The sequence below is a fragment of the Ixodes scapularis genome, unplaced genomic scaffold (assembly GCF_016920785.2).
Source record: "Ixodes scapularis isolate PalLabHiFi unplaced genomic scaffold, ASM1692078v2 PGA_scaffold11__112_contigs__length_91849675, whole genome shotgun sequence".
Classification (NCBI taxonomy): Eukaryota; Metazoa; Arthropoda; class Arachnida; order Ixodida; family Ixodidae; genus Ixodes; species Ixodes scapularis.
In genome coordinates, this window is record NW_024609837.1 from 16105086 (window position 1) to 16132006 (window position 26921).

The 26921-nt window shown below is 47.9% G+C and overlaps 1 protein-coding gene across 1 annotated transcript in view; it reads left to right on the forward strand.

Moving 5' to 3' along the window:
* The window catches only part of LOC8043288 (insulin-like growth factor 1 receptor), a 114173-nt gene that overhangs the window by 64587 nt on the left and 22665 nt on the right, over window positions 1-26921 (forward strand). Inside the window, exons 3-15 of the mRNA XM_029972774.3 lie at window positions 6966-7043; window positions 12583-12827; window positions 14078-14351; window positions 15781-15968; window positions 18122-18296; window positions 19618-19716; window positions 21089-21236; window positions 21734-21954; window positions 23045-23180; window positions 23262-23315; window positions 24125-24282; window positions 25292-25471; window positions 26581-26809. Of these exons, the coding sequence (XP_029828634.2) occupies window positions 6966-7043; window positions 12583-12827; window positions 14078-14351; window positions 15781-15968; window positions 18122-18296; window positions 19618-19716; window positions 21089-21236; window positions 21734-21954; window positions 23045-23180; window positions 23262-23315; window positions 24125-24282; window positions 25292-25471; window positions 26581-26809 (2185 nt within the window). The remainder of the gene's footprint in view (window positions 1-6965; window positions 7044-12582; window positions 12828-14077; window positions 14352-15780; window positions 15969-18121; window positions 18297-19617; window positions 19717-21088; window positions 21237-21733; window positions 21955-23044; window positions 23181-23261; window positions 23316-24124; window positions 24283-25291; window positions 25472-26580; window positions 26810-26921) is intronic.

Below are 26921 nucleotides of genomic sequence, written 5' to 3' on the forward strand. Positions count from 1 at the left end.
AATTTCAAAAATGGTACTTTTTGGTTTTCTTATAATATTAACGTAAACGTACCGCAAATGATATCTTATACAGCCAAGGAATTTTATAATAAATATAAAGAGCGTGTTTCGGGCTCTCCGTGGACATAAAAAATATCGGTGTAACCCAAGTAGATCGCCAGTAATTAATTGTCAAAGTTCGTCAACAATTGACCGAGGAGGTGTTTTTGACATTTTTACAGAAAAAAAGCAAAAGGCCTAAAATTATTTCATGGTATTGGAGCCTTTTAAATGTGTCCACAGAGTGCTTCAAAAAAGATAATATAATGTGGACTGAAAATCCATGGCGGGAGGTCATGCGAAACATCCGACCTACGACGGGTGTGAAAAACACTGCTTTTCGCCGCGGCCTCTTTAAAAATTCATAAGTCGAGAACAAAAAATCCGACGACCTTGCGGTTTGTGTCGACTGCGGTTTTAGAAACGGCGCCATAACATATATTTTTTTCGTCGAAATTAAAAATTCGACCCTTTTTGTCTGCACGATTTGAGATGAAACCACCCATATATATATACATATATATATATATATATATTACATTATTGTGTTTCTGGGCAAACAAATCTTGACACGAAACTCTGGACAGTACCGCCTTCGCTCATAGATTGCGTCAACCTTCGCAGCCTTTCCACTCTGGCTTGCCGTCTTCCGGCCGGCCATCGCTTCATTCCCACCATAGTACAGCTTCGCTGGTCTTCCTTCTTCACCAAAATAAAAATGCTATTTTTTTATTTAATTATATTGGTACTCGGTATCTTGTTTAGAAGGGTCGCCTTTTCATGTGCTGTGAACTGTAATATGGTCGTGTTTTACAAATTTTGAATCGTTTCATATTTGTAAAGTGATATGCTTTTTTATTTTTTGTATAAAATATTTGTACCACTCCCAAGGCTAGCATAATGTGCATAGCAAATATTACTCGCTAACCGAAAACTGACTTGCCGACGTTAGAAATGTTTTGGAAAAGTGACGATGTCACTCGCATATAGGGTTCCTGGTTTTCGGCATCTCTTTCTGATATAAATGCCGTTTTTGTTCATATAGTTTAATCTGGCCTTTTTTTTGCGGTGTAAAAGGGGTTCGCCCAAGTAAATGAAGGATCAGCGATGGGAACGTAAGAAACGGTCGCTTGCGGGCTTCTAACTACCGATTCCCTCGGGCCCTGGCCCCGAATGAACATGACACGGCAATACTTCGCTCTTGGCGAGAGGGTTTATTGACTCGCTTATTGCATGGGGGGGGGGGGGGGGGGGGGGGGGTTCGGGCCTACTTCGGCAAACTTTACTCATGAGGGCCCTCACTCACCCTCATCTTCACATGTGAAGTGAGGGTGAGTGAGTTTCTGAACCAGGAAAATTCATAAGCGTAAGGGTAAGTGAGGGCTGTGAGGACCGTGAGGGCCATGAGTGCGTGAGGGGCGTGAGGGGTATGAGTGCGTGAGGGCGGTGAGTGCGTGAGGGCCATGAGTGCGTGAGGGCGGTGAGTGCGTGAGGGCCATGAGTGCGTGAGGGCCGTGAGGGCGGTCAGGGCAGTGAGTGCGTGAGGGGCGTGAGTGCGAGGTTCAGTGAGGGTGAGTGAAGGACTGAAGGTGAGTGTGACTGTGAGGATGAGGGTGAGTGAGGGGCTGAGGGTGAGTGAGGGGTTTAGGTGAGTGTGGCTGAGGGAGTGAGGGGCTGAAGATGAGTGGAGCTATGAGGGTGAGGGTGAGTGAGGGGTTTAGGTGAGTGTGGCTGTGAGGATGTCGGTGAGTGAGGGCGACCTAAAATGCCGACCTTTGGGTTCGGGAAGGAACGGTCATCAGCGAGGTTTTAGGGTGGTCCGCTGCCACTGTAGCTGCCCCTAGTCCCAGCGGTGGTCGCCCACACCGCGTCATGGGGACGTCGTCGTCCAGGATCGCTGTCCGGTCCGTCCGTCGAGTCCGCTGCCCGACGTCGCCCTCGCACTTCCCCGCGTTCGTCTCGGGCCGATTTCCGCACCCGCGCCTTCCTTGTTTCCGGTCACCGCTGCACTCTCCTTCCCGTACCTGCCAAGTCTCCCGTATTACCCGGTCGACCCCCGAACTTGGACAGATTCCAACGGTTGTAGGATTGAGAGAAAAATCTCTAAGGTCTGTACTTTGTGTCCCCGTAACTCGAAAAAGAGCGAGCGATGTACTAGCGAGTTTTAGTAGACCGTGTTTCCCGCTCCGGTAAGCCCCTCCGCTACCCGGAACTCTACAGCCAAGGCCATCGGCGCGCAGGCGCAGTGGCGGTTTCTTCGTAGCGGAGGGCTAGCGGAGCGGGAAACACGGTTTACTAAAACTCCCTATTGTCACCTCCAGCCAATCGGAGCGACGGAAAAGCTCGTGACAGCCGAAGAAGGAACTCCACTCTCTCGTGTGTCGAGTACAGATGCGTTCGTTTCATACACCCGGTCGGCCACTAGGTGCGTTTGAACAAAAAAGTCCCGTGCAAGCCGCGCACTGTGGGGTGTTTTTCCTCGAGATTTATTTCTCGGCAGATGGCCAGGTGTGGCCGCAGACACTATACTCCGTTTCACCTTCAGTCCGAGCGCAGTGGACGCCACGAGCCATCCCAGCCGATCCAGCGCCGGGAGAAAGTCGCGTGACCTGCCGGTGGGGCGGGGCGACACAGGGAGCTCACGGTCGCATGACACTCAATCAACGCCGCATTGGCTGGGATGGCTCCTAGCGTCCGCTGTGCTCGGACGGAAGGTGAAACGGAGTATAGTCGAGACTAGACTATAACCAGCACGTGAATCTCTGTGGAGGAGTACAGGAAGATAAAGATAGCCTCCTGAGAGGGCGTGAGAGGTCGCGCCGTCTCGCCTATCGACGTTAATGAGGAGCACGAGAGTGTTGTAGCCAGGGGGGGGGGGGGGGTGGACTAGGGGGGAGGGGGGGCGATTAACCCCCCCCCTCTGGCGTCAAAAGAGAAGGCAAAAGGGATAAAGGGGGCCCAGACATTTCAGAAAGGTATACGAAATTCGGGGTAGGGATATCCCCCTTTTCCACTACAATCACCCCCCCCTCTCTCTCTCTTTCTCTCTCCCGAAGCATTTCTATGGCAATTTCTGACCCCTATTTTTGTGTGTGCGTGTGTGTTGGTCGTACATCGCCATCCTCCGTCGCCCCTCATCTCTCGGACACTACGGACGTCGCTACATACACCGTCTCTGGGTGACCCTATTGTTGAAAGTGACAGAAGATGAGCTCTAAAGTAGCGTACACCGCGCACGGCTCCACAACATCGCAAAGTTCAATCTTCGCCTCGATTCCGAAGCGAAGATTTCGGCCTCAAATAACCCCTTCCCAAAGTCGTGAAACGTCACTTTGCCGTCACCAATAACTTCCACAAGCGACGATCTCGCGACGAGAAAGTTTAGACAACTGTCATCAAGCAGCAGCGGCAGTAAAGTCACGTGTGCGTGCCGAGGGCCGGTTGGCTTCCGGTCGAATCCGCCGAAATCGGCGGAGCGACTTTTCTCGGATCCAGATCGAGATCTGGAGTGGGAGCTGATCCGAAACGGACGAGTGGAACACGTCCGTCTCGACTCCGATCGCCCAGTGGAAGAGGCGCGCTCCAGAAAAGTCGATCCCGGCCCGCTCCACGACGGCCCGTGGAAATCGCCATGACGCGTCGTAGAGATGTAGGGACAAGCGGGCGCGACGTCCCCGGCGCAGCCGCTCAATCGGCGGGCCCCACGGTGTTGCTCACGCGCGCCCCGGTGGAGCTCGCCAGGACTTTGTGTTTCACAATCTCGCTGGAATTTGATCCCCGAGAGAGTTTATACGATTGACACCTCGTCCCGCGTTACGCCATCGTCGCGAAAGTTCATACAGCATGCTCTGGGAAGTTCGGCCCCCAGCTTTGTGGTTGACGAGTTCCGTGACCCAGCAAATAACAAAACTCGCAAAACGATTTAAAAAAAAAAAAAAAAAAAAAAAAACGAAAAAAAAAACGATATGACAATGAGCAAGTGAAACGTTATGCACGTTGTGCACATCGCATTTCTTGGTCTCATCCAGCGTGCTTCTACCATAACAAAATTTTAAAATTGTTATCGTGTAAATTTTTTTTACTTCCAATCAATGTTTTTTTTTTTTTTTTTTTTTTTTTTAAAGAATTTTTTGTTTTGGTTTTTGTTTTTGTAGTGGTCCGCGTGGGTTGATATTTCTCTGGGCGCGTTGCAGCCGAACGCGGCGGTTCACGCCGTCAGCTGCGGCCTCCGAGATCTCCCGTGCACCAAAGAGCCGCTGCGCGCGCAATGGCAATCTCGGGGGCTATGATTAGCACACCGTTTGGCTTGCACCCGGATGCTTCGGCCTATTATCGGGTTTTCGAAAGTCGCCGCGTGCATAGCACGCGCCCTCCGATAATCGCCGACTCAGGCGCGTGGACGTTGTAAACATTAAGAAATAAATAAAACAAACCTTTTTTTTTTTTGCGCTGTTTGCATTTGTTATTGCTTGGAGGTTGGGTGACCACCCGTTCCGCGACTCGCGGGACTGTCCCGTATTGAGGGCTCGTGTCCCGCGTCCCGGAAGAAATATCAAACTCTTCAAAATGTCCCGAAATTCCCACTGCCGTAAAATTCACTACGCGACTCATGGCTCTGCCGAACAACGGGACACAGGTAAGGGCGATGGCACACCATTTCTTAACCAAGCATTACGGAAAGCGACCGTCGTCCTTGCGTAAGTGACGTCTCGGGTTAAAGAGCACCAAGGTAAACTTTCACCAGCTCGAATGCGCACCAAGTTCTTTTTTGCAGTTGCTGCAGTTGAAATATAATACCGTTCTTCTCTTACAACCCGCCCCCTCCCCCCTCCCACGCACACACACACACACACACACCCGGTCAGCGTGTCCCGCATTTCGCTAGCAGGAAGGTGGTCACCCTACTTGAAGGGGGTTTCATTTCTCGCAAGAAACGCTACGTGGTTCCTTTTTTCTAGAAGGTCGTAAGCTGGGTAACACAAACATATCGGTTTATTGTATGTAGTTTGCCTTTCGCGAAGCGTTCAAATCTGTTTACGCAACAATGTTTCGAATTTTCGTCGATATTTCAAAATAAGGACACTCCCGTTTCCTTCCGCTTTGCGAGTGAGCTAACGTGCACGTAAAGTCAAGCTCCGAGTCGTTAAAAAAAGAAAAAGAAATGAAAATAACATCACGTGTTCGTCACATCTCACCCTGTTACAGCGCAACTTGGCGAACGGGGAAAACCTCGGCCTCACGCACTCGAAACTTTTATGCGTGTGAAAACGATTGTTCCAGATATTTACACCCATGGTTACGTGCTTTCATAACCCTATTTTAAGCGGTAGACCCTTTATAATTAGGTCCAGTGGAATGCTCTTTATTTCTGAAGGGTGTAAAAATGGGTGTGGAAGAGGGTGCTGCGGGAAAGCGACAACGTACCTGCTTCAGAGTAGCGGAGCTTTGTTTAGCGAATACATGGAATAGATATTGCCTGAACCAGTGCTTTTTACTTGGAGACACATTCCTTGAACTTCCAGATCCTATTGGTCGCGTCGAATACAGGGTGTTTTTTTTAATTTATAGTAAAAAAAAAAAAAAGAAGTGAACTTGGGTTAGGTTTTTTTTTTAGCTCTGGGTCTAAGTGGCTGGTGGCCATTTGGGCCATCCCAAAAAGAGGAGAAACGGGTTAATTAGATAGATAATTAACTAAAAAGCATTCATAAGCTTTTTTTTTTGCTTTTCATTTTTGGGGCATAATTTAGTTGGAGAATTCATGCTAAACCCATAGTCTAACCGTATCGTAAAGTTTAAATTTAAAAAAAAAATTTATTTTTGCACATGGCTTTGAACCAAAACTGAGCCGGCAAAATGCGCGCGAGACGTCGAGCTCTTCGTTGAGCTTGCCTGGGACCGCTGACGTCTCCTGCGGCGCAGACGGGCACCGCATTTTGAAGACAAGGCCTGCGAATGACGTCATCGTTTGTGGATCTCGGACCCGCCCCAAGCGGCAGCTCGACGAGGGGTGCGGGAAAAGCGGCTCCCGTCTTGGCGTCGCGCTCCTGGAGAGACGCTGTGAGATTCGCTGGCTGCGCTGCGGGGATCTACTAGCGATGACGTTTGGGCAGGAGAGGCTCGTCGGGTCTCGTCTGCTGAGGCTCGGGTAGCGATCTGAAATGGTCAGGCATAACATACGACATACTTTGATAAGAAATATGATGCACATATAAAGCTAGAAGCATCTCTACGATGTCAACAACGAGCGCATGCCCCACAGCGCAATGGTGAAAACACTGCGAGCCTGGCCGCTTCTGCGCATGCACGGCCTTCCGGCCGTGTTGGTAAAAAGAGCCGTGCCGCATGTCGGTCTATAATTTGCAGAATTCCCATATTTAGAAAATGTTAATAGTGGGCGCTTGAACGAAGTGGGTGCTTCTGTGGTATTTTACAATACTTTCGCTTTAGGCTAAATATTTTTTTTTAATGTTGGCTGTTGAACTGGGAAAACATTCACACAAAGCGTGTCGTTTTTCAGCATCCTGGTTCCTATTTTGAGAATGACTCTAATGGTCCGCAACACCCTCCTTTCTTACGCATCATGCGGTATACAGCGTGCAAGCTCGTCTGCTCTGTGCACACTTCGTGCGTTTGTTTACCCGCTTAATGCGTCCACATGCTTCCCCCGATCTTGGTGAAAAATGGCGCGCCCTCGACTGCCTCATCATTGGGCATTCCCTGTGTGTCCCCTCCTTGCGTTCCAGCGCACCAAGGACGCATTTCGGAACAGTTGTATGTCCCTCTTGCAACCTTTGCCTCGTGGCCCTTAGAAGTCGCTGCCCACGCTTAGCCCTGCCCGGCTTCTTCTCGGACTATCTCGTGTGGGCTAGTCCTTTTTTGCGGTCTAGGTTCCCACGATTTGATGGACGTTGCTTCTCTGTCCGCAGGCATGGCGGCACTCCAGAAGCGAGCATCTGTGGACCTGGCACCAGAGAGCCAATCACTCAGGGACCCTGGCCGAAAGAGTAAGAATTCCCTGCCACAGCTTGCGACCGACTGGTCAATGCTCAACTGAAGCCCTATACTTTTGAGTAGGACTTTAGAGCAGTGGTTGTTAAGATGGTTGCAGTTGTTAGGGGGTTTGGTCAGCCTAGCCTGGGGGGAAAGTCGAAGAAATTTCTGGGAATTCAGTTTATGCATTGTGAAAAAAAGGGACGTTTGGTAGTAGGCATTACCTGGATGCATGCTCTTGTCGTCTCGTGGTCTTGGAAGGCTGGGTCACAGCTTTTTCAGTGTTTCAATACATAGTTCTGTCGGTTGTTACCAAACAGAACTATCTATTGAGTAATGAGTAATAAATAGTAATAAGTATTAATAAATTGAGTAATAAGCGAGTAATGAGCAAAACTGTGGTGGGTCACCCCATTTGCAAGGGTTGCTATTAATTTGGAGCTCATGGGAGGTGACAATTTGCTGTAATTTGCCGTTGTCATTGTTGGTGAATTTAGACATATTAGCAAACCTCTCGACGCAGGCACGTTGCCAGGGGGGGGGATCTTCCTCCCCTCATACAGCATTTTGTCATGGGTGCCCCCCCCCCCCCCCCCCCCCCCCCGAAATGAAATCCTGGCTACATGCCTGTCTCGACGGATTTTGCCAGAATGATCGGGGGAAAACGGGGAAAGTCAGGAAACCAAGCGACTTGACTGCACTGCCATGAGTTGGTGACGACGACTGACATTGCATGGTCGAATCGGTGACTAAACATAGACGGGATCAGTTGTAATATCAACTTCGGGGGATGATTTTGAAAAAAAAATTTTCTCACAGCATTGTCTTGAAGCATTAATTTGTGAAGCACACTTTAATAAGAAAGAAGACAAAAAAATAAAAAATTAAAAGGTTGCGTGCGGACTTGCATCACAGGATATCGGCATTTCCTCGATGCACACGATTCAATGGCCGTAAAGACACGGCTACCGCAAAATCAAAGCCTCTGCACACTTCCAAAGTTACTGCCTTTTTCACAACGCAGTAAATGGAGGCTCATGCTTTGGAGGTTCCTGATAGCCAGCTGTTTTAGCGGCTTTTTAATGACACCTGGCAGGTTCTGAACTGAGGCTGCACCTTTAGTTTAAATAATAAAAATTTAATTGCCCAAAACAATTTGAAGTGTTTATAATTTTTTTTTTTTTTTTAAATTGCAGGAAAAAGGACAAGTACAAAAAAGATTGTTGCTACTGAATTTGATTTAATTCCAAAAGGCAACCCTTTTGAGTTGCCTTTTTTTGTTTCCTCTGAATTTTTCATGCATTCTTTGGTAAGACCAGTGAATGGTTACTTTATTTTCTGTGTCCAAAAGGGGTCTTGTATATAAAATGCCTGGAGAATATTTTCTGGCAACTTTTTGTCTAGTTGGATTCGTTAGAAAGACTTGGCAGAAATAGCTCTGCTTTGCTGCATAGTCTTTCTAGCGTAACATGTCACGCCTAAGGGAACATGCTGTGCTTTGAGTAGGAAACTCGCATAACTTCCAGTCAACCTTTTTGTTCAGTTCTCCGACTGCGTTTCTCTAGGTATGGCTCACACTTAAAATGTTTTTCTATGTGTTTGTGAATGTCAGTTATGTTTTCTCCTCCGGATTTCATTGGACTTGCAGTGATGGAAGTACTGTGCTATTTGCACCAAATTGCACCACGAATGAAACTCTGCTACACCTTGCACAAAAGTGCCATTTTTGCTAAGAATTGTGCCACGCCTGCACCAAGATGGACTTAGCTAAACCAAAAGATACTACTAATTTATTATTGGTTGACCTTAACCCCTTGCCTACTCATTTCTTTCTTCAATGAACGCACAACAAAATTTTATTTTAAATGGGCAGTTTCCAATACAAGAAGACACACTCCAGATGTCATTCGTGCTCTAAATCAGGTCCTCTGATGTGAGTCCCACTTACGGGCAGACGCCGAAGTTGACGGAATGCTTGCAGGATTCTCATCAATTTCACCACTCTCGTCACTTCCCATCAAACTATCGCCTGATTCCTAAAAATTGGAAAGGTCGAAGGATTGGCCGTCACATATGCATGAAGCATTAATTCCATTCAAAAAGATGGTTTTGTATCCCTTTGATGGCTAGTGGACCTCCGTGCCAAGGCCATGTTGTTTTAGCGCAAATGCTTACAAGCGACTGCTTTTTTTTTTCTTGGCTAAATGGAGCATTCTCTTTTTGTCTAACAGCAAAACGAACAAAGTGCCTAAGGTAAATGGAGCAACAGGAGTGATTTTGCCATCTGCCAGAAAGTGCGCTACACAAGCGCCGAAACCGAAGAGCGAGTCACACTCGTGATCGGGCTTTATGGTTTGTAAGGGGTGGCAGGAGGGACACTTGTTACTAGCAGACAGACAAGGGGTTAATATACGAAATGCAGGAGGAAAAGAAAATGGTACAAATATGCATTTCACAGTGTCTTCACTCACCGCAAGATATGTTTCGTTTTGGGTCAGAGCACAGTCGAAAGCTCAAACACATACAACCACAAATACCTGTACTAAAAGCGCAAGTCATTGATTTAGCCTATGAAAAAACACGTACGGAACGGTGACAAATGCCTCACTTTGGACACTGTTCGATTGATCCCATTGGATCGTAGCATCGGCTGCGCCGGCCTCGTCACCCTCTGAATTTCCAGACGGTGTCGGCGACGTCGGGAGCTAGAAGTCTCCAGAAAGGTGTTTTTTTTTCCAAAATAGCGGGGATGGGCAGCTACTGTGATGATGCAGAAGCAGGGTGATGAGATCACATGATTAGCATGTCTGCCACATGCCTCCATGCCATGGCTACGAACCATGGTCCCAGTCTACAGTGGCACCTGCGCCGTCCGCGTCAACCTTCACCGCTTCGCACCAGCGCGTCGCTGGGGTGCCGCGTTTGGGTCAGCGCAATTGGCTCGGATGTTATGCTGAGTTCTATTACACCTCAACCCTTTTTGGTCTTGACTGTAGGTTGACCTCCAACTCTAAAAAGGCTGTGTCAAGAAAGGGGATAAAAAAAACAAAATGTGTGTGTATTTAAGTAGGTACCTCATTCGAGGTAGTTCCTATTTAGTGGTCAGTGGTCAAGGGCTTCAAACTTTTGACTCAACTCTGGATCCAATGCCGGTAAAGCACAGTGTCACTTTTAAAGCACCACTGTAGGTTTTCATAATATTTGTTGAGTGTTGTTTTTGCAGTTTGTGATCTCGAGTTTGGCAGGTTCGTAAGGCATAGGGGGACATATTTTTATTCATAGATTTACTTAGCTGGTTTTGCAGGCATTTTACGAGAATTATATTTACGGGCTAAATAAGCTACTGATTGCAAAAGGGGAGGGGGGCTTTATCTCAACTGGTGTTGAGCTATGTTTAATTTTGAACCTGTGTCCCCTTTTCCAAGGAAGAAGGCTGTGTGTTCTTTTTGTGTCCTATCTATTCTTATTACAAAAGATAAAAAGTAATGTGCTTCAGCGCTAAAAAAAAGGAAATTTCGATTATTATCAAAGATAAACCCATTCAGCAATCGATGCAATCACCTAGTCATTTTCAAGTGGTCTGGTAGCAGATGTTTGTGTCTGCTCCAAAACCATTGGTGGCTGCTCCAAACGAATATGTTACCTGCTACAAAACCAGGTAAAAAGGGTCAGATGCCGCTTCTATTACTGGATTTGGGATTTATCAGAAGTAAACTTTGGTAGGCTTTGAAATTGTAATAGGCTGAGGGATTTAAAAACTTCCTCAGCCTGAGAAAAATCTCAGATGGATTCGAATCACTTCTTTTTTTTGTATATGGTTACTAAACTTTTTTTTTTTTTTTTCTGTTCTGAACTTTTTAGTTATAGTTACATACGCAACCCTTCTGTTATCATCCTCAGTGGCTGTGGTACCTTCCTGAAACATATGGCACAGTTCACTAAGGAATACTCGGCAGTGGACGGTGAAGCAGCCTTCTATTTTTAACCTATCAAGAACCTTCTCTGACCCTCATAATAGTATGTTAAAGGGTCGGCAGTGATAAGTGCTGCTATCAGGTTGGAACGTCACACTTCAAGCCACGAGCGACCTGTTTGTTCACACAACAAAACAATATCACAGTGGCTCTCTTTAGTTTCCCACTTATAGACACACTGCAGTTAATAGTCAAGTTTTCTGCTTTAAGCACAGTGACTCTATCCACTCAGATGGGTCAGGCAATTTTTATTTGGCTTTTATGAATCCATGGTGCAGAATTCTTCCAAAATCCTTATGCGGCTTGGCTTGTATGCAAGGGTTTCTGACAGAGTTCAAAGTCCCCCGATGATCAGTAAAACAGTTGTTGACTAGTAACATTTGAATTGAACACTGTGCTCGTTTCGTCAGAAATGGCAATCCTATATATGATTGTTACAATACATTCTTTATCTGGAAGCATAATTGAATACTGCTTATGATTCTTCCCATCTTGAAAACCACCTTTTCACTTCTTTTTTTTTTTTTTAAACTGAAGCGCATTCATGTGAATAATTTTTTTCTGGAGTGTAGCGGTATAACTTTGCAATTCAGTACGACTTTACAGCCTGCCCATCTTTTCGGGCTCATTTAATGGCTCTTTTGTTTGTTATGCTCAGAGTTATACACGACGCGACACTGTTAGCACAAACAAGCAATTGTCTTTTTTCTGTTTCTTTCTTGAAATTGAATGGATGCCATCAAAAATACTATAGTGTGGTGGAAAGTCATAATTTGGGGCAGTAACCTGAGCAGTGAAATTTGGTGCACATCAATACTCTGTCCAAGTAAAAGGCAGAAAAGGGACATTGTTGCGTTTGCGCTAGCAGTGTTACGCGGGGAGTGTACATGCTTGTTTTCTACTCATCGCTGTAGTGATGTCGCAAAACAAGAAAGTCTAAAAGTATGCAAAACATAGAAATTTAAAATTACTGTAACTTCTACCTGGGCATTTTTAGCTTTTATGATATATGTTAAAACATTTTGCACAATAACCATTATTTCAGAACTATCTTGGGGCCAAGTGTTTTAGGCATTATAGCTGAGCTGTAACAGGCTTAATATTTTACATACATGGTCTATGCAAGGTGTTTCATTATAATTCAAAGAGAGATGTTTAAAACCAGCCATAAAAGGTACTCTAATACGGTCTGTGCAGGTGATCTATATGGCCAGTGGGACATAATGTGGGGGGCTAACCGTCATAAATCGAATATTGACTAAAATATGTTGCCTAAATTTTTAGTTAGTTGAAGTAAACATATGGTTCTAATTAGAAACTTGCCGAGAGTCATTGAAAACCGCTGAACTTGTATGTTAGAATGACATAAAACATGTGGGAAGTGCGGGCGTGCGCTAAAGTTACCGCTTATGGAACAGGTAGAAGGCTGGCGATGTGAAAATGTGCATAAGCCAATCATTAATTTTTCTGCACTGCTAGCCATGCACCTGTTGCTTAGGCCCCACGTTGCACAAACGTTCCCGCAACCTTGCCCGCAACCTTGTCCTCAACCGTGTCCATCACGCAACCTCTCCCCCAGTCTGCGGCCGAATCGAGGTGCGCAACCGCATCAGCAGCCTGGTGTCCCAGCTGGGCAACTGCTCGGTGGTGGAGGGCTCCCTGATGGTGATGCTGACCCGCAGCGAGGAGCTCTGGGGCAACGTGAGCTTCCCTCAGCTCACGGAGATCACGGGCTTCCTCTTCTTCTACCGGGCAGTCGGGCTGCAGTCCCTGGGGCGCCTCTTTCCCAACCTGGCTGTCATACGGGGCAGCGAACTCTTCCACGTGAGTGGGGTTGACGACGCAGTCAAGCAACTATGTCACATGTGTGCAGCAGAGTTGAGCAACCCTGTCATGTGTGTACAACAAAGTTGATCAGCCCTGTCAACTCAAAATATGTTTTTATATTCAAACAAGTTGTTAGTTCGTAAGATATTAATTCAAGCAGAAGTCCCAAACACAGAGAAAGAAATAATAAAGCATTTAAGGGAGACGAACACTGACATACACCATTTTTTTGAAAAGCAACAACATTTACTGATATTCATTGCACTGGGAATTCCCCTAAAGCAACTAGAAGAAGAAGAAATGAAGATGAAGGGGTCCCAACGGGTTATCAAACAAAACTGTTGAGGGGACTCCTTGGTAATAAAGGGTTGACGGTCAAAAGTTAGCCCAGCATTTGACATCAGTCAAAGAAGCATTGTAAATAAACAAGAAAAAAGTTATACAATGTAAAAGGGCAAGTGTGGTACATACGTGATAAAAACAAAAAGATGTAATACCAGTTGAAATCATGTGTGTAAAGTCGAGCAACCCTGTCATGTTCACAAACAACTGAGTCGAGCAACCCTGCCGTATGTTCAACAGGGTCGAGCAACCCTCTAATGTGCGTGTCAACAGAGTGAAGTAATAGGGTCGTGTGTGCGCAACAGGGTCGAGTAACTTTTATGTGTGCGGTTTTCCGACGGAGCTCATCTGAGCCAAACAGACCTAGCACAAACCATTCAAAACATTCTGTGCCCCTGGTCTTAGTCGGCGTAACCAAGCTTGTGTAAATTCTATTGTCCGTTTGCAACAGTCTCTGAGTGCTTTTGTGACTGGTCTGGTCCAGCTTGCCTCAAGAAAGAAAGCGCTCAGCCAGTCTCTACACCTTGTTAACATGGAAGCTGGGGAGAGTTTGTGGTTCATTACGGGCAGCAACAGTGCAGAAATGACCAGGACAACAGAGCAGACACACACAGAAAGTCAGTGCCCTTGTTTGTCTTTCTGTGTGGGTCTTCTCAACTGTCCTGGGCCTCTAAGTTGGATACTCGGCAAGAAAGTCGACAACATAGCCGACCGCCGCAATGGCCAGCGTCACGCGTGACCTTGGCACTGGTCAGACGTGGCGGTCGGCGATCTTGCCGACCTTCTCGCGAAGTCTCCAACTTAGAAGCCCCTGATCTTTTTTGTGCCATTGCTGCTCGTAGCAGTCTCCGAGTAGGGGACCCTTGGCGCCGCGTCCCTGAGCGTAAGGTGCTCCCACTGCCCAGAACTATGCCCTGGTGGTGTTCGAGATGGAGTCTTTGGTGGAGCTGGGGTTGTCTCGGCTCACGGACATCCGGCGGGGCGCGGTGCGCATCGAGAAGAACCCCAACCTGTGCCACGCTGACACGGTGGACTGGGGACGCATCGCGCCCCACGCGGTGGACGGACACTACATCCAGGACAACAGGGACCCTGCCGAGTGCTCCCCGTGCCCGGACTACTGCCCCCAGGGCACGGGCGGCAGCCGGCTCTGCTGGAGCCGGGAGCGCTGCCAGAAGGGTGAATGCAGCCTTCCTATTCTTGGGAGCAGGGGAGTAGTAATTCCGTAGCCCCTAAGAGTGGGGAATTTCCTGTTACCCAGGGATTTCCATTCCTCTTTATCAATTTTCCCATGCTTTTTTAAAAATTTTCCATTGGTTAAAAGGAATTGCTTATTTCAGGCAATAATTCAATGGGAATTCCTTATCCCCTGGGGAGGGAGAATTTACGCATACAATATTTTTAAGAAATGGGGAATTTTTCTATTTGATAAGAATATAGGTATTCCCCATTAAAAACACAAAGAGAATTCCACATTCCCCAAGAATTTCCTATTCCTTTTTTATTTACAGATTTATTTTATTTTTCAATTAAAAAAACAGCAAAGGCTCTTTTTCATTCTTTATTTCATAGGAAGTTTCTTAAGGATAGGGAATCTAGGCATTCAGTATTAGGAAAAATGAATTTGTTTTCTCTATTGGTAGGGAATATAGATATTTTCCATCCCCTGGGTACAGGCCATTTCCTATTGCCCAGGCACTTATTATTCTTTTTAATGATTCTCCATTTTTATTTTATTTCGATTGGGGTTAAGGAATTTCTAATTTTCCATTCTTTATTCCATGAAAAATTACCTAAAGATAGGGAATGTAGACACATCTCATGTTCTTAGAGAATAGAGAATTTTTTTCGGTAGGAAATGAGGTATTCCCTAGAGATTTTCTACCATCTCTAATTCTTCTTTTTTTCTTATGGGTCTAAGGACTTCTTTGTAGGAAGTTTTCGAAGGATATTGAACCTAGCCATTCCTTATTTTCTCTTCGTAGGATTTCCTTTTGGTAGGAAGCTACATTTCATATTCCCTGGGGATCTTCAATTCTTTATATGGACTGCCCCATTTTTTGTTTTATTTTTTGTAAGGATTAAGGAAGTCCCTAATTTCCATTCTATTTTCTAAGAAAATCTAGCTGTACCCTATTCTTGTGGAATAGGAAATTTCTCTTTTGGTCAGGAACATAACAACTCCACCCGAGTAAGTTGACTGATTGACATTCAACGCACAACCAATGTGGTATCTGTCAGTTAAGGATTGTAGATATTAGTGAACGCTTTAAATACTCTAGAAAATGCCATGTGCAGAAAATAGTTAAAATTGTTTTTCGCCTCTTTCAGAAAGCAACTATATGTGTAAGATGATGAGGAAACAAACAACAAACACAATTTGTAGAAATATTTTAATCTCTCCTTAGGCTCTTTTTTGGGAGCAAGTGCATTTATAGGAAGTGAACATAATTTTACCGCTGGTGACTCGATCACAGCCCTTTGGCAGCCAAATTGGTTTTGGGACTTTAGTGTATAATGGGCAGGCACAGACTTTGAAAGCCAAATAACCTTATAAGGCGCCACGAGCTCCTTGAGGCTGCTGCTGATTCTCTGCCGCGTGGCGCAGTGTGTCCTCCGGGCTGCGACCGTAACCAGACGACGTGCGACGATGAGCGGGGGGACCGGTGCTGCGACCCCAAGTGCTTGGGCGGCTGCGCCGGCTCCTCTGGCCGGGGCCTCTCCATGTGCACGGCGTGCCTCCACTACACATACGGCAACGGCTGCGTCACCACCTGCCCCCCGAGCACCTACGTGGTGAGTGAGTTGTCTCTTAGCTGAGCATTTGGGCAGTTTTTTTTAGATATGTTGTACAGCATAAGGTCAGTCTCCCCGAGATATCAAGCCTCGCTTGATTGCTGAAGGAGGTAATTTGGTCGGGTTTTAGGGATGTACCGCGTAAGGTCACTCTCCCGAGATATGAAGCTTCATTTGATTGCTGAAGAAGTTGATTTGGCCCGTTTTTAGAGATGTGGTAGAGCATGAGGTCAGTGTCTTCAAGATGGGAAACCTTGTTTGATTGCTGAAGAAGGTGATTTGGCCAGTTCTTAGAGATCTTATAGAGCATGAGGTCAGTGTTTCCGAGATATGAAGCCTCGTTTGATTGCTGAAGAAGGTGATTTGGCCGGCTTTTAGAGATGCTGTACAGCATGAGGTCGGTCCCGCCAAGATTTGAAACCTCGTTTGATTGCTGAACAAGGGGATTTGGTTGGTTTTTGGAATGTACAGCATAAAATCAGTCTCCCCAAGATAAAGATTTTTTTTTTTTTTATCTTCGAAGGGGATGATTTGGCTTGTTTTAATGATGTCCTACAGCATAAGGGCAGTCTCTCCGAGATAGGAAGCCTAGTTTAATTCTGAAGGATACCTAGATACGAGTGGACTAGCATTTATGCCCAATAAGCCTCGCACGAAGTTTGTTGCTTCCTGCACACGTGTTTGTTCTGACAGAAAGTTGTCATAAGTGGAATTGTCGCGAATAGGCCACAGGGTACTCTCGTAACGACAAACACATTCAGAGAACCGCCCCATTGCATGTGAATGCGATTCTGCTTTCGGCAATCCACCAATGTGATGGGTGGACTTTCTAAAGTTCGGTGATGAGGTCCAACTCTCTCCGACTCCCTTAAAGGGTCACTGACACATCAAAATCATATTTTTTTTTATTATCCGAAACGATTGAAAACGATGCCGGGACATTACCCTCAAAATTTGAGATTTGGGAATTCAGTATTCGTGAAGTAAAAAAACAATTTCCAAATGCCGAATTCGAAGTTCCCGCGCGATCGGCGCCGGTGCCTTGACGTCAAAAATTGAGGAGACCTGAGAGTCCACTTTCCTGTCACCACTCCCTGCTGTTGCCATGGCGACCCAAAGCGAGGAGGATAGGAGCGAGCGCCGGCTAGCGCCGGCGTTGCGGCGGACCGGTTTTGAGCGGTGTCGCCTGTTTTCCGTTGGAGGATACAAATCCAGGAGACGGCACCACAACGAACTCCCGATTTTTGGTATTTCAAAAAGAAGGGCCGTAGTGCGTTCGCAATTGCGTTAAAAAACATGTTTTAGGATTGCCGTAATTAAATGTTATAGAGATGTCGCCTACAAAGCTTCTAAATTTCCTGATTTTTGACGTCGCCGATCAAAAGAAGCGAGGAGGCGAGAGGCGGGAAAATCAAACGCCAAAAATAAAAAGGCGCGCGCGCGGGAAAATTTTTTTTCGCGATGCGGTTTTTTTTGCGTGTCTATGACTACAACTTGCATCGTTTTAGACAATAAAAATAAATACGACCTTTGGGGTGTCAGTGCCCCTTTAAAGGGGTACTGCAGCAATTTTTTTATGGTCGCAGATTTGCCTCAAAATTGGCTCAACGCATCATTAGACATGGCTGTACCACTCCCCCAAGTATTGCATCAAAAGAAAAAGAAATTTGCAAAGTCGTTGAATTTTTGGATTTCGTTCTCATCGTGTTTCTCAAACTGACAGCCCTTACTGGCAACACTAAAGTGTGACGACAGAAATTGTACAAAGTGGACAGTGTAGATGCCCGTTCCAAACTGATTACAGGATGTTTGATAGTGGGAAAAAAATGCTTCGAGGCCCATTAACCGAGAAGCACATAAAAATGCTTGACATACTCGGTTTAAGACTACCTGTGCGACCTGAAAGCCTGTACCATTTGTGACATCACGCTGCTGGAGAAGTGCACCAAAGTTTTAATGTTGGTTTCGACATCATCTTCACTTGTGGTTTTTTTCAACAGCTATATTGCATTTCGAGACAGTAAATAGCATGCTGTGAAGACTAAAGTTTGAGTACTCAGAGAATGCTATTTGTATGGGTAACTCCAAAAACGACTGGAGCGTCCCTTTAACGGGACGAGGCAAAGCGTGATGCCGCCGCCCATGCCCCGCAGTACATGGGCCACCGGTGCGTGGACGAGGCATACTGCCGGCAGCGCAAGGCGGACGGCGGCGACTCCCAGTACCGGCACTACATCCCCTTCAACGGTTCCTGCACCCTGGAGTGCCCCAGCAACTACGTCAGGGATGACTACACCTGCAGGCCTTGCCAAGGACGCTGCCCTAAAAGTGCGTCCGCCCTTCCTGTCGCTGTCGGTCCCTCTTCCTGTTAAATCTTGGCAGGCCTGAAGTGCCTGTTGACGCCTAGCCATGAGCCGGACGCTCTGAAAAGGCGGCGTTTCTTCTTTACGAGGTCTGCAGATTTCTGCGCTGCTTTGCCGCATTGTGGCTGAAATGAGGTGGGCTTTCTCGAGATTAAAAAGTTAAAGAACTCCCCCTCTCCCTCCCCCTTTCCTGCCCCCCCCCCCCCCCCCCTCCCTCCCTGGGCAGGTTTGCGAATCGCCGTGGGAAACGACGGCACAAAAAGGGCTGGGGCAATGGAGGAGGCATGTTAGGCACCCTCGTTTGTTTCTCTGCGCCTGCCTCCTCGGTTGTCCTTGGGCTCCACGCTACACGGCGGGACCAAGCGAGACCAAGGGATCGGGACAACGCCGTCTGCTGCAATTGGTCGGCGGCACAACGTGGACCAATTGCAGCAGACGACGTTGTCTCAGTGCCTTGGTTCCGCTTGGTCCTGCCGTGTAGCATGGGGCCCCTGGTCTCATTTGCACCATTCCTTTTTATTATCACTATGACGTCTTTAGGGCGGTTGACTCTCATTGACAAAAGTGAAAGCACAGCGGGCTGTCCGCCTTGATGGTGTCGGTCCGACGACGCAAAGACTCCGATCCTCTGCCACATTTTTTTTTACTCTCGCCGACAAACTCGTTGTTGGCTGCCGACCGTCCCGATTCGCGACGGGGGGGTGGGGGGGGGTGGGGGGGGGGGGGGTAGGTAGGTGTAGGTGTAGGATGCGTGAAAGGGCGCCACTGAAACATGTCGCTGCCAGGATGGCACTGATGGGCACCCTTTAAAGTGGGCTAACAGCATTAAAAGAACGTGGAACTTGGAGAAAGCATTTTTTTAGGTGCGCAGATGGGGTTTGTATTTCGAAAAACTATCTTTCCCCAAGAGAAGAGAAGGTTTTAGCGCAATATTTACGTTGCAAGATGCATTTTGAGTTGCCGGCGACTCTGAAACGCTTTCTATTTCAAAATCACCTTCACCCGGGAAAAGAAAAAGTCGGAAACCATTCCGAAACTCGCCTCTTTCGAGGTCGGTGACCCGAAACAGAAGTCCAGTTTGAAAGTGCTCCTAACTCAAAACGTGCGTCGCAACTAAGATTTTTTTTTGGCAAGAAAAGTTTATTTTGCATTGGCTGTTTCCCATTCGGGCTCTTTCTTAAAAACTTTTTTGGGGAGAGTTGAGTTTCTCTTTAAAGTGGGGTTTGCATGCAGTAGTGGCATGCCAGTGAAGGATGTTCTAACAGACGTGCTTCTGTGGTTTGCAGTCTGCTCCAGCCTCCTCGTGGACAGTGTGTCGTCTGCGCAGAGGGTCAAAGGCTGCACGTACATCAACGGCTCTCTCGTGATCCAGATACGAGGAGGAGGTAAGGTTGTTCAACGCTTTCCCCATTCTCGTTACTTCCTGCGACAATCTGATGGATGCCACACTCTCCCTGGAATTCCTCTAGGTACTGTCTAAACATTTCGGGTAAGTAGACACGCACTAACTGCATATCGAATCCGCTGGCAAGCTGCGTTCGATTGACGTTCGATTCTTTGTATGTTTGCGCAACCCCCCTTTTCTTCGTACAACAAGTGCACCTTCTTCTAGATTGAGCTGTTTCATTATTTTCTTAGCACATTAGTGGTCAAACTTTGTGCTGCGAACTAGCAGTATGAATTTTTGCGTAATATAGTTTTCGATGGCAGAGGACAGCTCGTGTGTATTGTCAAAGCTGAGATATGCTGCTGGAGTTTGGCGTGGCTGGCGAAAAGAGTGAATTGGCATGCAAAGTCACCCGTGTACCGCCATTGACCGACAAAGTTAGGCTTGCTCGATTGCGCCGCTGCAGCATTCCCAGTGTTGCCGCTCGCGAACGAGGTAAGTGCCACCCTCGATGTTGCCGGAGCTGCTCTGCAACAGAACCCTAATCAACGAAATATTGCAAGAAGCGAAATTGGGAAACGTCACGGGTTGGGAAACAGTTTCAGGGTTTAGATTATGAAAAAGAATGCTTGCCAGACCTCACTAATTTTCGAAAATGAAATCACGTCGACTAGAGAATTTTATTTCCTTATAAATTTTGCTGAGCCAGAATTCCTCGTTTCACTGCCGCTTCTCTCTATATTTCTTGCCAAGCTGAGCTTGGTTAATGTACTTTGTACATTACTTGGGTAATGTGCTGCGTGCTTTCATGTTTTTCTCTTAAAGGGGCCCTAAAGAGTATTCTGCGATCGTCTGTTCTTGGTCATAACTAACTCTACGGGCCCTAAGCATCCTAGAAATCCTAAAATTACAGTCGCGCGACATACCGATTTTCCTATAAAAAAAGGTGATGAAAAGTCGGGACACGCTTTCTGAGCCGATTTTTCCGCTCAGGAAAGGCTGGGCATTTCCCAGCAGAGGTGTCAGCGCGGTTACGATGGGCGCTCAGAGGCGGCTTGCGATTGGCCGACGAGCACCCATCGTCACCGCGCTGACACCGCTGCTGCGGAATGCCCTCTTTTTTCTGAGCGGAAAAATCTGCTCTGAAAGGTGTGTGTCCCAACCTTTCATCACATTTTAAATAAGGAAATCAGCGTCGCGTGATCGTAATTTTTAGATTTTTAGGATGTTTAGGGCCCATAGAACCAGTTTTGACCAAGAACAAACTATCACAGAATCCTCTTTCGTGCCTCTTTGAGTTCAAGATTGCCCCATCCTAGTATCATACTGGACTTGAGCCTGTGCTGAACGAGCTTGTCAATGTGGTGCAGGCAACATCATGAAGGAACTGGAGGCAAACCTGGACATGATAGAAGAAATCCGCGACTACCTGAAGGTGACGCGCTCCAACCAGCTCATCTCCCTCAACTTTCTCAAGAGGCTGCGCGTCATCCACGGCAAGGCCCTGGACCGACTACAGTGAGCCCCCCTTTCTTTCGTTTGACGGTCTTCGCCCACGGATTCCCAGCATCCTCGGCGGTCCGAGCATTCTTGCGGTATGCGTTACGTCTGGAAGTTGTGGTTTCCTGAAAACCCTGACTCGTGCGTTCTCACACTCCTAAATTTTTAAAGTTGTACATGACCACATAGTTACGGTGCATGAAAGACCACGGCGTGCACGATGAGTGTGCGGTAATCGTGCCACGGCTTGATGAGCTAGTGGTGTGTACGACAACTTGCCCCGTACATCTAGTGTTTTAAACGGTTGCAAAGAAGCCACAAGCTCTTACCCCTATGTGCTTTGCCAGTTTATAATGTTTTCAGCTTCTGAGAAGTACTAGTTTGTTTCGTGGCACCCGGGCTTGCTTCGGCATTCGGCGACACGACGATCAGCATTATGTTTCTTTAGTTCACAAATTGGGTGACTAACTTACCCGCCGCCAATGCCTAAGACTTGCCCCGACGTCCCATTGCAGCTACTCCCTGGTTGTGCTGGACAACCAGAACCTGCAGCTGCTGTGGGACTGGTCGAGCCGGCCCAAGAACAGCAGCCTGACCCTGCTCAAGGGCAAGGTGTTCTTCCACATCAACCCCAAGCTGTGCCTGACGCGCATCAAGGAGCTGCACGAGCACGCCAAGGTGGCCAACTGGAGCGAGCAGGACGTCTCCCCGCTCACCAACGGCGACCGGGCCGCCTGTGAGTAGCCCTCGGAGCCGTCGGATCGGCTCTCGACGAGGCATCGACTTGAGGGCGTGCCGCGGCGGAGCGGGCGTTCGCTCTTTTTGCCGCTGCCGGGATCAAGACGACGCCTCCGCAACGTCGCGAGGTGGAAATCGAGGGACGACGTTTGAGGACGTGGGAAACGCACCGGTTGGGGACGCGTTTCTGACACTGTAATGTTGCCTCGCGCTTACGCTCGGTGTTACGGCCGGTCAGATGTCCACGCTCAGGTGCGATTGGCCGCATGTCGACTCCTCAAGTTCCTCCGCGATGCATTGCACGGAGTTGAAATGTGGCGGCACCATTCTGCAAATAATGCTCGGAACGCTTTTGGACCCGGGCTGGACTAGAAGTTTTACGGTATTTGGAAGGGAAAACCCGTACGGGCCTCTTGCTCTCGCTCGAGCGCACATGTGTGTACCGGCCTTTGGAGGGACTGTAGTCAGCAGCCCTCTGGGATTGTCTTGCTGGTGACAGGCTGCTTTTGAAATGCTTTAGGCTCCTGATAATGCAGTTGAACCTCTTGTAAGTGAAGACTGATTTGAGCAAGGTATGAATGGGGCAAATTAAAGTCGAAGCGTGCTTGTGATGCTCGCATGGGTATTTGAGGTACCGATGTCGGAATTGTACTAATACCAACGTTTTTTTGCGAACAATTTAATTTTACTGCGGACAGGTTCTTCGTGGGGTCTATGTATAAAGGTTTAGTTTTATTACCGATTAGCATGTATGATATAGGTTCCAAACAAATTCCAAATGCTTACCTGATTTCATTGACAAACGGAGTTACCATTCGGTTGATCTTCGGCGTTTAGCATCTATGCGCAGCTCCACGACCGAGTGCACGTAATAACGTTGAGTCCAGGTGCATGCTTTCGAAGCAGGGTCATTTGAAACGGTATATCTGGAGTGCGTTACTCGAACGTGCGAACATGGGTATAAGCAGCGCACATATGCAGCAACGATTCTAAATATACACGTACGAATGCACAGACAGCCGCGCGCAAACTCTGAAGAAAAAAAGAAGAATCGGCGGATCCTAATCCCTCCTTCTTTTGGGGGGCAGGTGAAGTTCACCGGATCAACGCAACCCTGCAGAAAGTGGGCAACAAGATTGCAGTGGTCAACTGGTCCCTTGAGTTTGAGAAGCAGATCTACGACCGCAGGTCTCTCCTGGGCTATGTGGTCTACTACCGCGAAGCGTGAGTCTACGGTCGCCGGGGTACAACGTTCTTCCCCGTGTCGCCTAGGTCTGACCTCGTGTTTCACGCGTTCGTTTGCAGGCCTTTCCAGAATGTGACACTGTTTGACGGGCGGGACGCTTGCCAAGGAGACGTGTACGTAGGCTTGTGGATTTGTCTGTAGTTTTTTCCGACGGCCGTTTGTTTTGTTGTAGATTGTTTTCTCGATGCAAGATGGGCTTCTAGCTTGTGATGGCAGCTAGAAGTTAAGAACTTGAAATGGTAAAAACAAAACCTAGTAATAATTGCCTGGATTTTACGAAAGTGATTCACCGTATTTTCTGGACTATACTTAGTTCTCGGTGTGGAGTGAACGGGGTAAAATTTGGGCCGAAACAAAGATTTTCCAATGCACAGTTCGCGCCCGGTCTGCATCTGGTGCATTGTTCGCACAAGGAAATTGTCGCACGCGGCACACCTTAAAGAAAAAATGCCTTCTCGATTAGCGCAGAAAGGAGCTTTTATCGTGCAGAAATCATCATTGACATAAGCTGTCCGTCATTGAATTCATGACGTCTTGTCGTAATAACGCTATTAAAAAAAAAATCCTTGTATAGTTTGTTGATAATCTGCACCGCCTAAAATTTCAACTCTTCAACGTGTACAGTCTGGAAAACATGGTAATCGTCCAGGTTCTGTTAACAAAATTGACTCCAGTGTTTGTCTTTCCGTACCACACACATTTTGCCGCCGTTCCAGGGACATTTAGCACGGCTACAGGAAAGTTAATTTTATTTACATTTGGACTACAAACATATTGACTGTTACACGCTTCATCGTTGGCATCTTTCTTTCGTGGCTGTGGGGGGGGGGGGGGTTAAAATATGGCCACAAATGTTGCGCGCATATCTTGCAACCCTGCGGGAATTCCCATCCGTCTGCCACCCTCTCCGGGGCGTTTGCAGATGGAAGACGGCCGACGCAGACCCCGGGGTGAACATGCAGATCATTGCCCACCTGAAGCCCTTCACCCAGTACGCAGTGTACGTCAAGGCCTACACCCTGCCTACTGCCGAGCAGGGGGCCCAGAGCGACATCACCTACTTCAAGACGCTACCCGCAGGTCGGTGGCACACGTCGACCCGGACAGAGTGTTTTGTGGAGCGAGGAGGGCTTTGGGCGGTTTTTTTCACTACACTTTGGAGACACACCCGGGCTTCATTCTCCGCGGCACGCGATTCGTTGCCCCTAAATTCGGGATGCGAATTCAGAGGCAAAAACTGTGAATAAGGGCAGAGACGAAATCGACATTAGAATTTCCGTGTGCCTGTCGGTGGGGTGAGGTCGCGTGTTACAAAACCGGCAGGTCGTGCAGGGCTGTCCAGAAGACGCAGGACGTTGTGCGTTTTTCGTGTTCGGCTGGAGAGAGTTTCTTTGGCGTTCGTTTTGCACCGTCGATATTCTCGTAACAACTCGTCGGGAACAGGCTGTACTTTCGAGATTACGTCTTTCCCCTCATTCGTTGCGTTGCCAATGAAACCTTTCACTTTGGAAAAAAATAAATAACAAAAGGGTGATGACCTAACTTAAAAATGGAATGACTTGGCGAAACGAAAAAAATATTTTGACCCATAGTTTTAATTGGGTCTATCGATGTGTCGGACCAATTTTAAAGCAAATCGCCGGCCATTGAAAATTTTGCCAGAGCTCACCCTCTAATTCAGGAACTCCTCTTTTACAGCGGAGCTGTTAAGGGCTAGTTTCCCCATTGCCTTGTCCGTCAGCAAATAAATGATGACACGAAACTGGACAGCTATTGCCATCTATGAGCGATGGCGGAAACCTTTCGAGCCTTTCCACTCTGGCTTACCAACTTGCGGCCGGCCATTACTTCGTCCCCACCATAGTACAGCTTCGTTGGTCTTCCTTCACCAAAGTGGAAAGGTTGAAAGTTTTTTTTGTAAACTACGTCTTACAACACTGCGCGATTACCGCCACTCCAATACGCTAAAGATGTTGTCTTTACAGTAGAAACACTGTTGATTATTATGACGGACGTTACCCTAGACATTGGCGACCGACAAAATGCGAGGTGGTGTGGGGATTGCAAAGCGTGCGACTGTCCCTTGCAGCCCCGAGCCAGCCACAGAACCTGAAGGTGACGCCGTCCAAGGACTCGAAGCTGATGATCAGCTGGGTGCCCCCCAAGTACCCCAACGGGGACGTGCGCTTCTACCGGGTGGTGGGCATCGCCCAGCCCAGCGCCCCCTTGCACCACTACCTGGGGGAGAGCCGAGACTACTGCGTGGACCGTAAGTGGGGCCATTCTCAAATTGGGGTTCCCCGAAAGCCTTTGTGGGATCCCCAAAGCCCTCGGCTGTCAACTAAACCAAGCAGTGAAACTTAAAATTTTTTTTTTTTATTATTGATGATGGCTGTCTCACAGGTCGGGACAGACCAAACTAGAGCCACTAAATGAGCTACGCTTGAAGTATCGGCACACTTTTCCCCCGATATTGTTGTGGGCATTGCCATCTTGGTGCTTAGTACGGAACAGGCACAACTGCCGATCGGCGGGATTCGAAAGTGCGACTTCCTTACCTTTAGATTTGGTGTTAGGGTGCTAGGGTTTTCCCCACGGTGGGCGGCAGTGGCTTTGCCGGCCACCGCTCTGTCTGACTGCCCACTGCTCGATTACGCCGCAGGACGGCGGTGCGGTTTTGCCTGCGCACACAGCTGCAGACCGTCTTACTCGGCAAGCCTGCGCACCGCCAGATTGTCGCGTGTTCTCGTATCGCCACTGCGGCCACTCTTCCAGACAAGAAGAGCGAAGCCGCAGAGCTCCGGCGGCAGTGCGGGGAGGGTGAGGGGATGCTCGACCAAGGAGAAACGCAGAATAGGATAAATAGATGCGAGGAATGCACACTGCGCAGCAGTTCTCTATGCAGGCGGCAAGTAACAGAGAGCAAAAAGGGACTTCTTTTTCGCTGCTCAATGCTTGTTCCTGCCTCGGCTTTCCTTCCCCACTTTCTTGTTTTTTTTTTCAATGCAATTTTTTTTTTTTGCTTATTATCGCGACGTGGCGCCATCGTAGGGCCACAAAGTTGGGAAGCCTACGCAAATTGCGTTCCATCGACAAGCCACATCGTGCCATTGTTGCGTCGACTTAGCAAAGAAGCGAAAACGTTGCTTGGAATTTTTTTATCTTTGGAGCCGAATCTTTGTGGAGTGCCAAATAGGAATGTCTCGAATCTCACGTGAACCGAATATTACGAATATTTTATTCGTATTGGAAGTTTCAAATATTCCCGCACATCGGGGCCTTTGCCGCCAACTCGTACCGGCTTTCCTGCCCTGTCCCGGCGGGAGACTTTCGTGCGGATCGCTTGACGGCCGCGTTTCCCTTGTGTCTCCCGCGCAGCGGCGCTCGGGATTCGTGGGAAGTCGGAAGGGCGGGAGGGTTCGAGTCCCACGCCCGAGGTTCCGGACAGGCCGGTGCCGAAGGCCCCAGCGACGCCCAAGAACGGCGCCCCGGCGGAGGCGACCTGTGCCCCGTGCCCGGGACAGCGGGACCGGGAGCTGACCGAGGACGAAGCGGAGGAGCGGTCGAGCTTCGAGGACAAGGTCCACAACATAGTCTTCCAGAAGAGGTGGGTTCGTGCACCGCGGCCCCAGCTACGGCCACCGTAGTCATGAGAACGGCACGGAGGAGTTGTCTCGCCTCTGGTGCAACCTTTGACGGGGATTCAGTATGAGCACTGC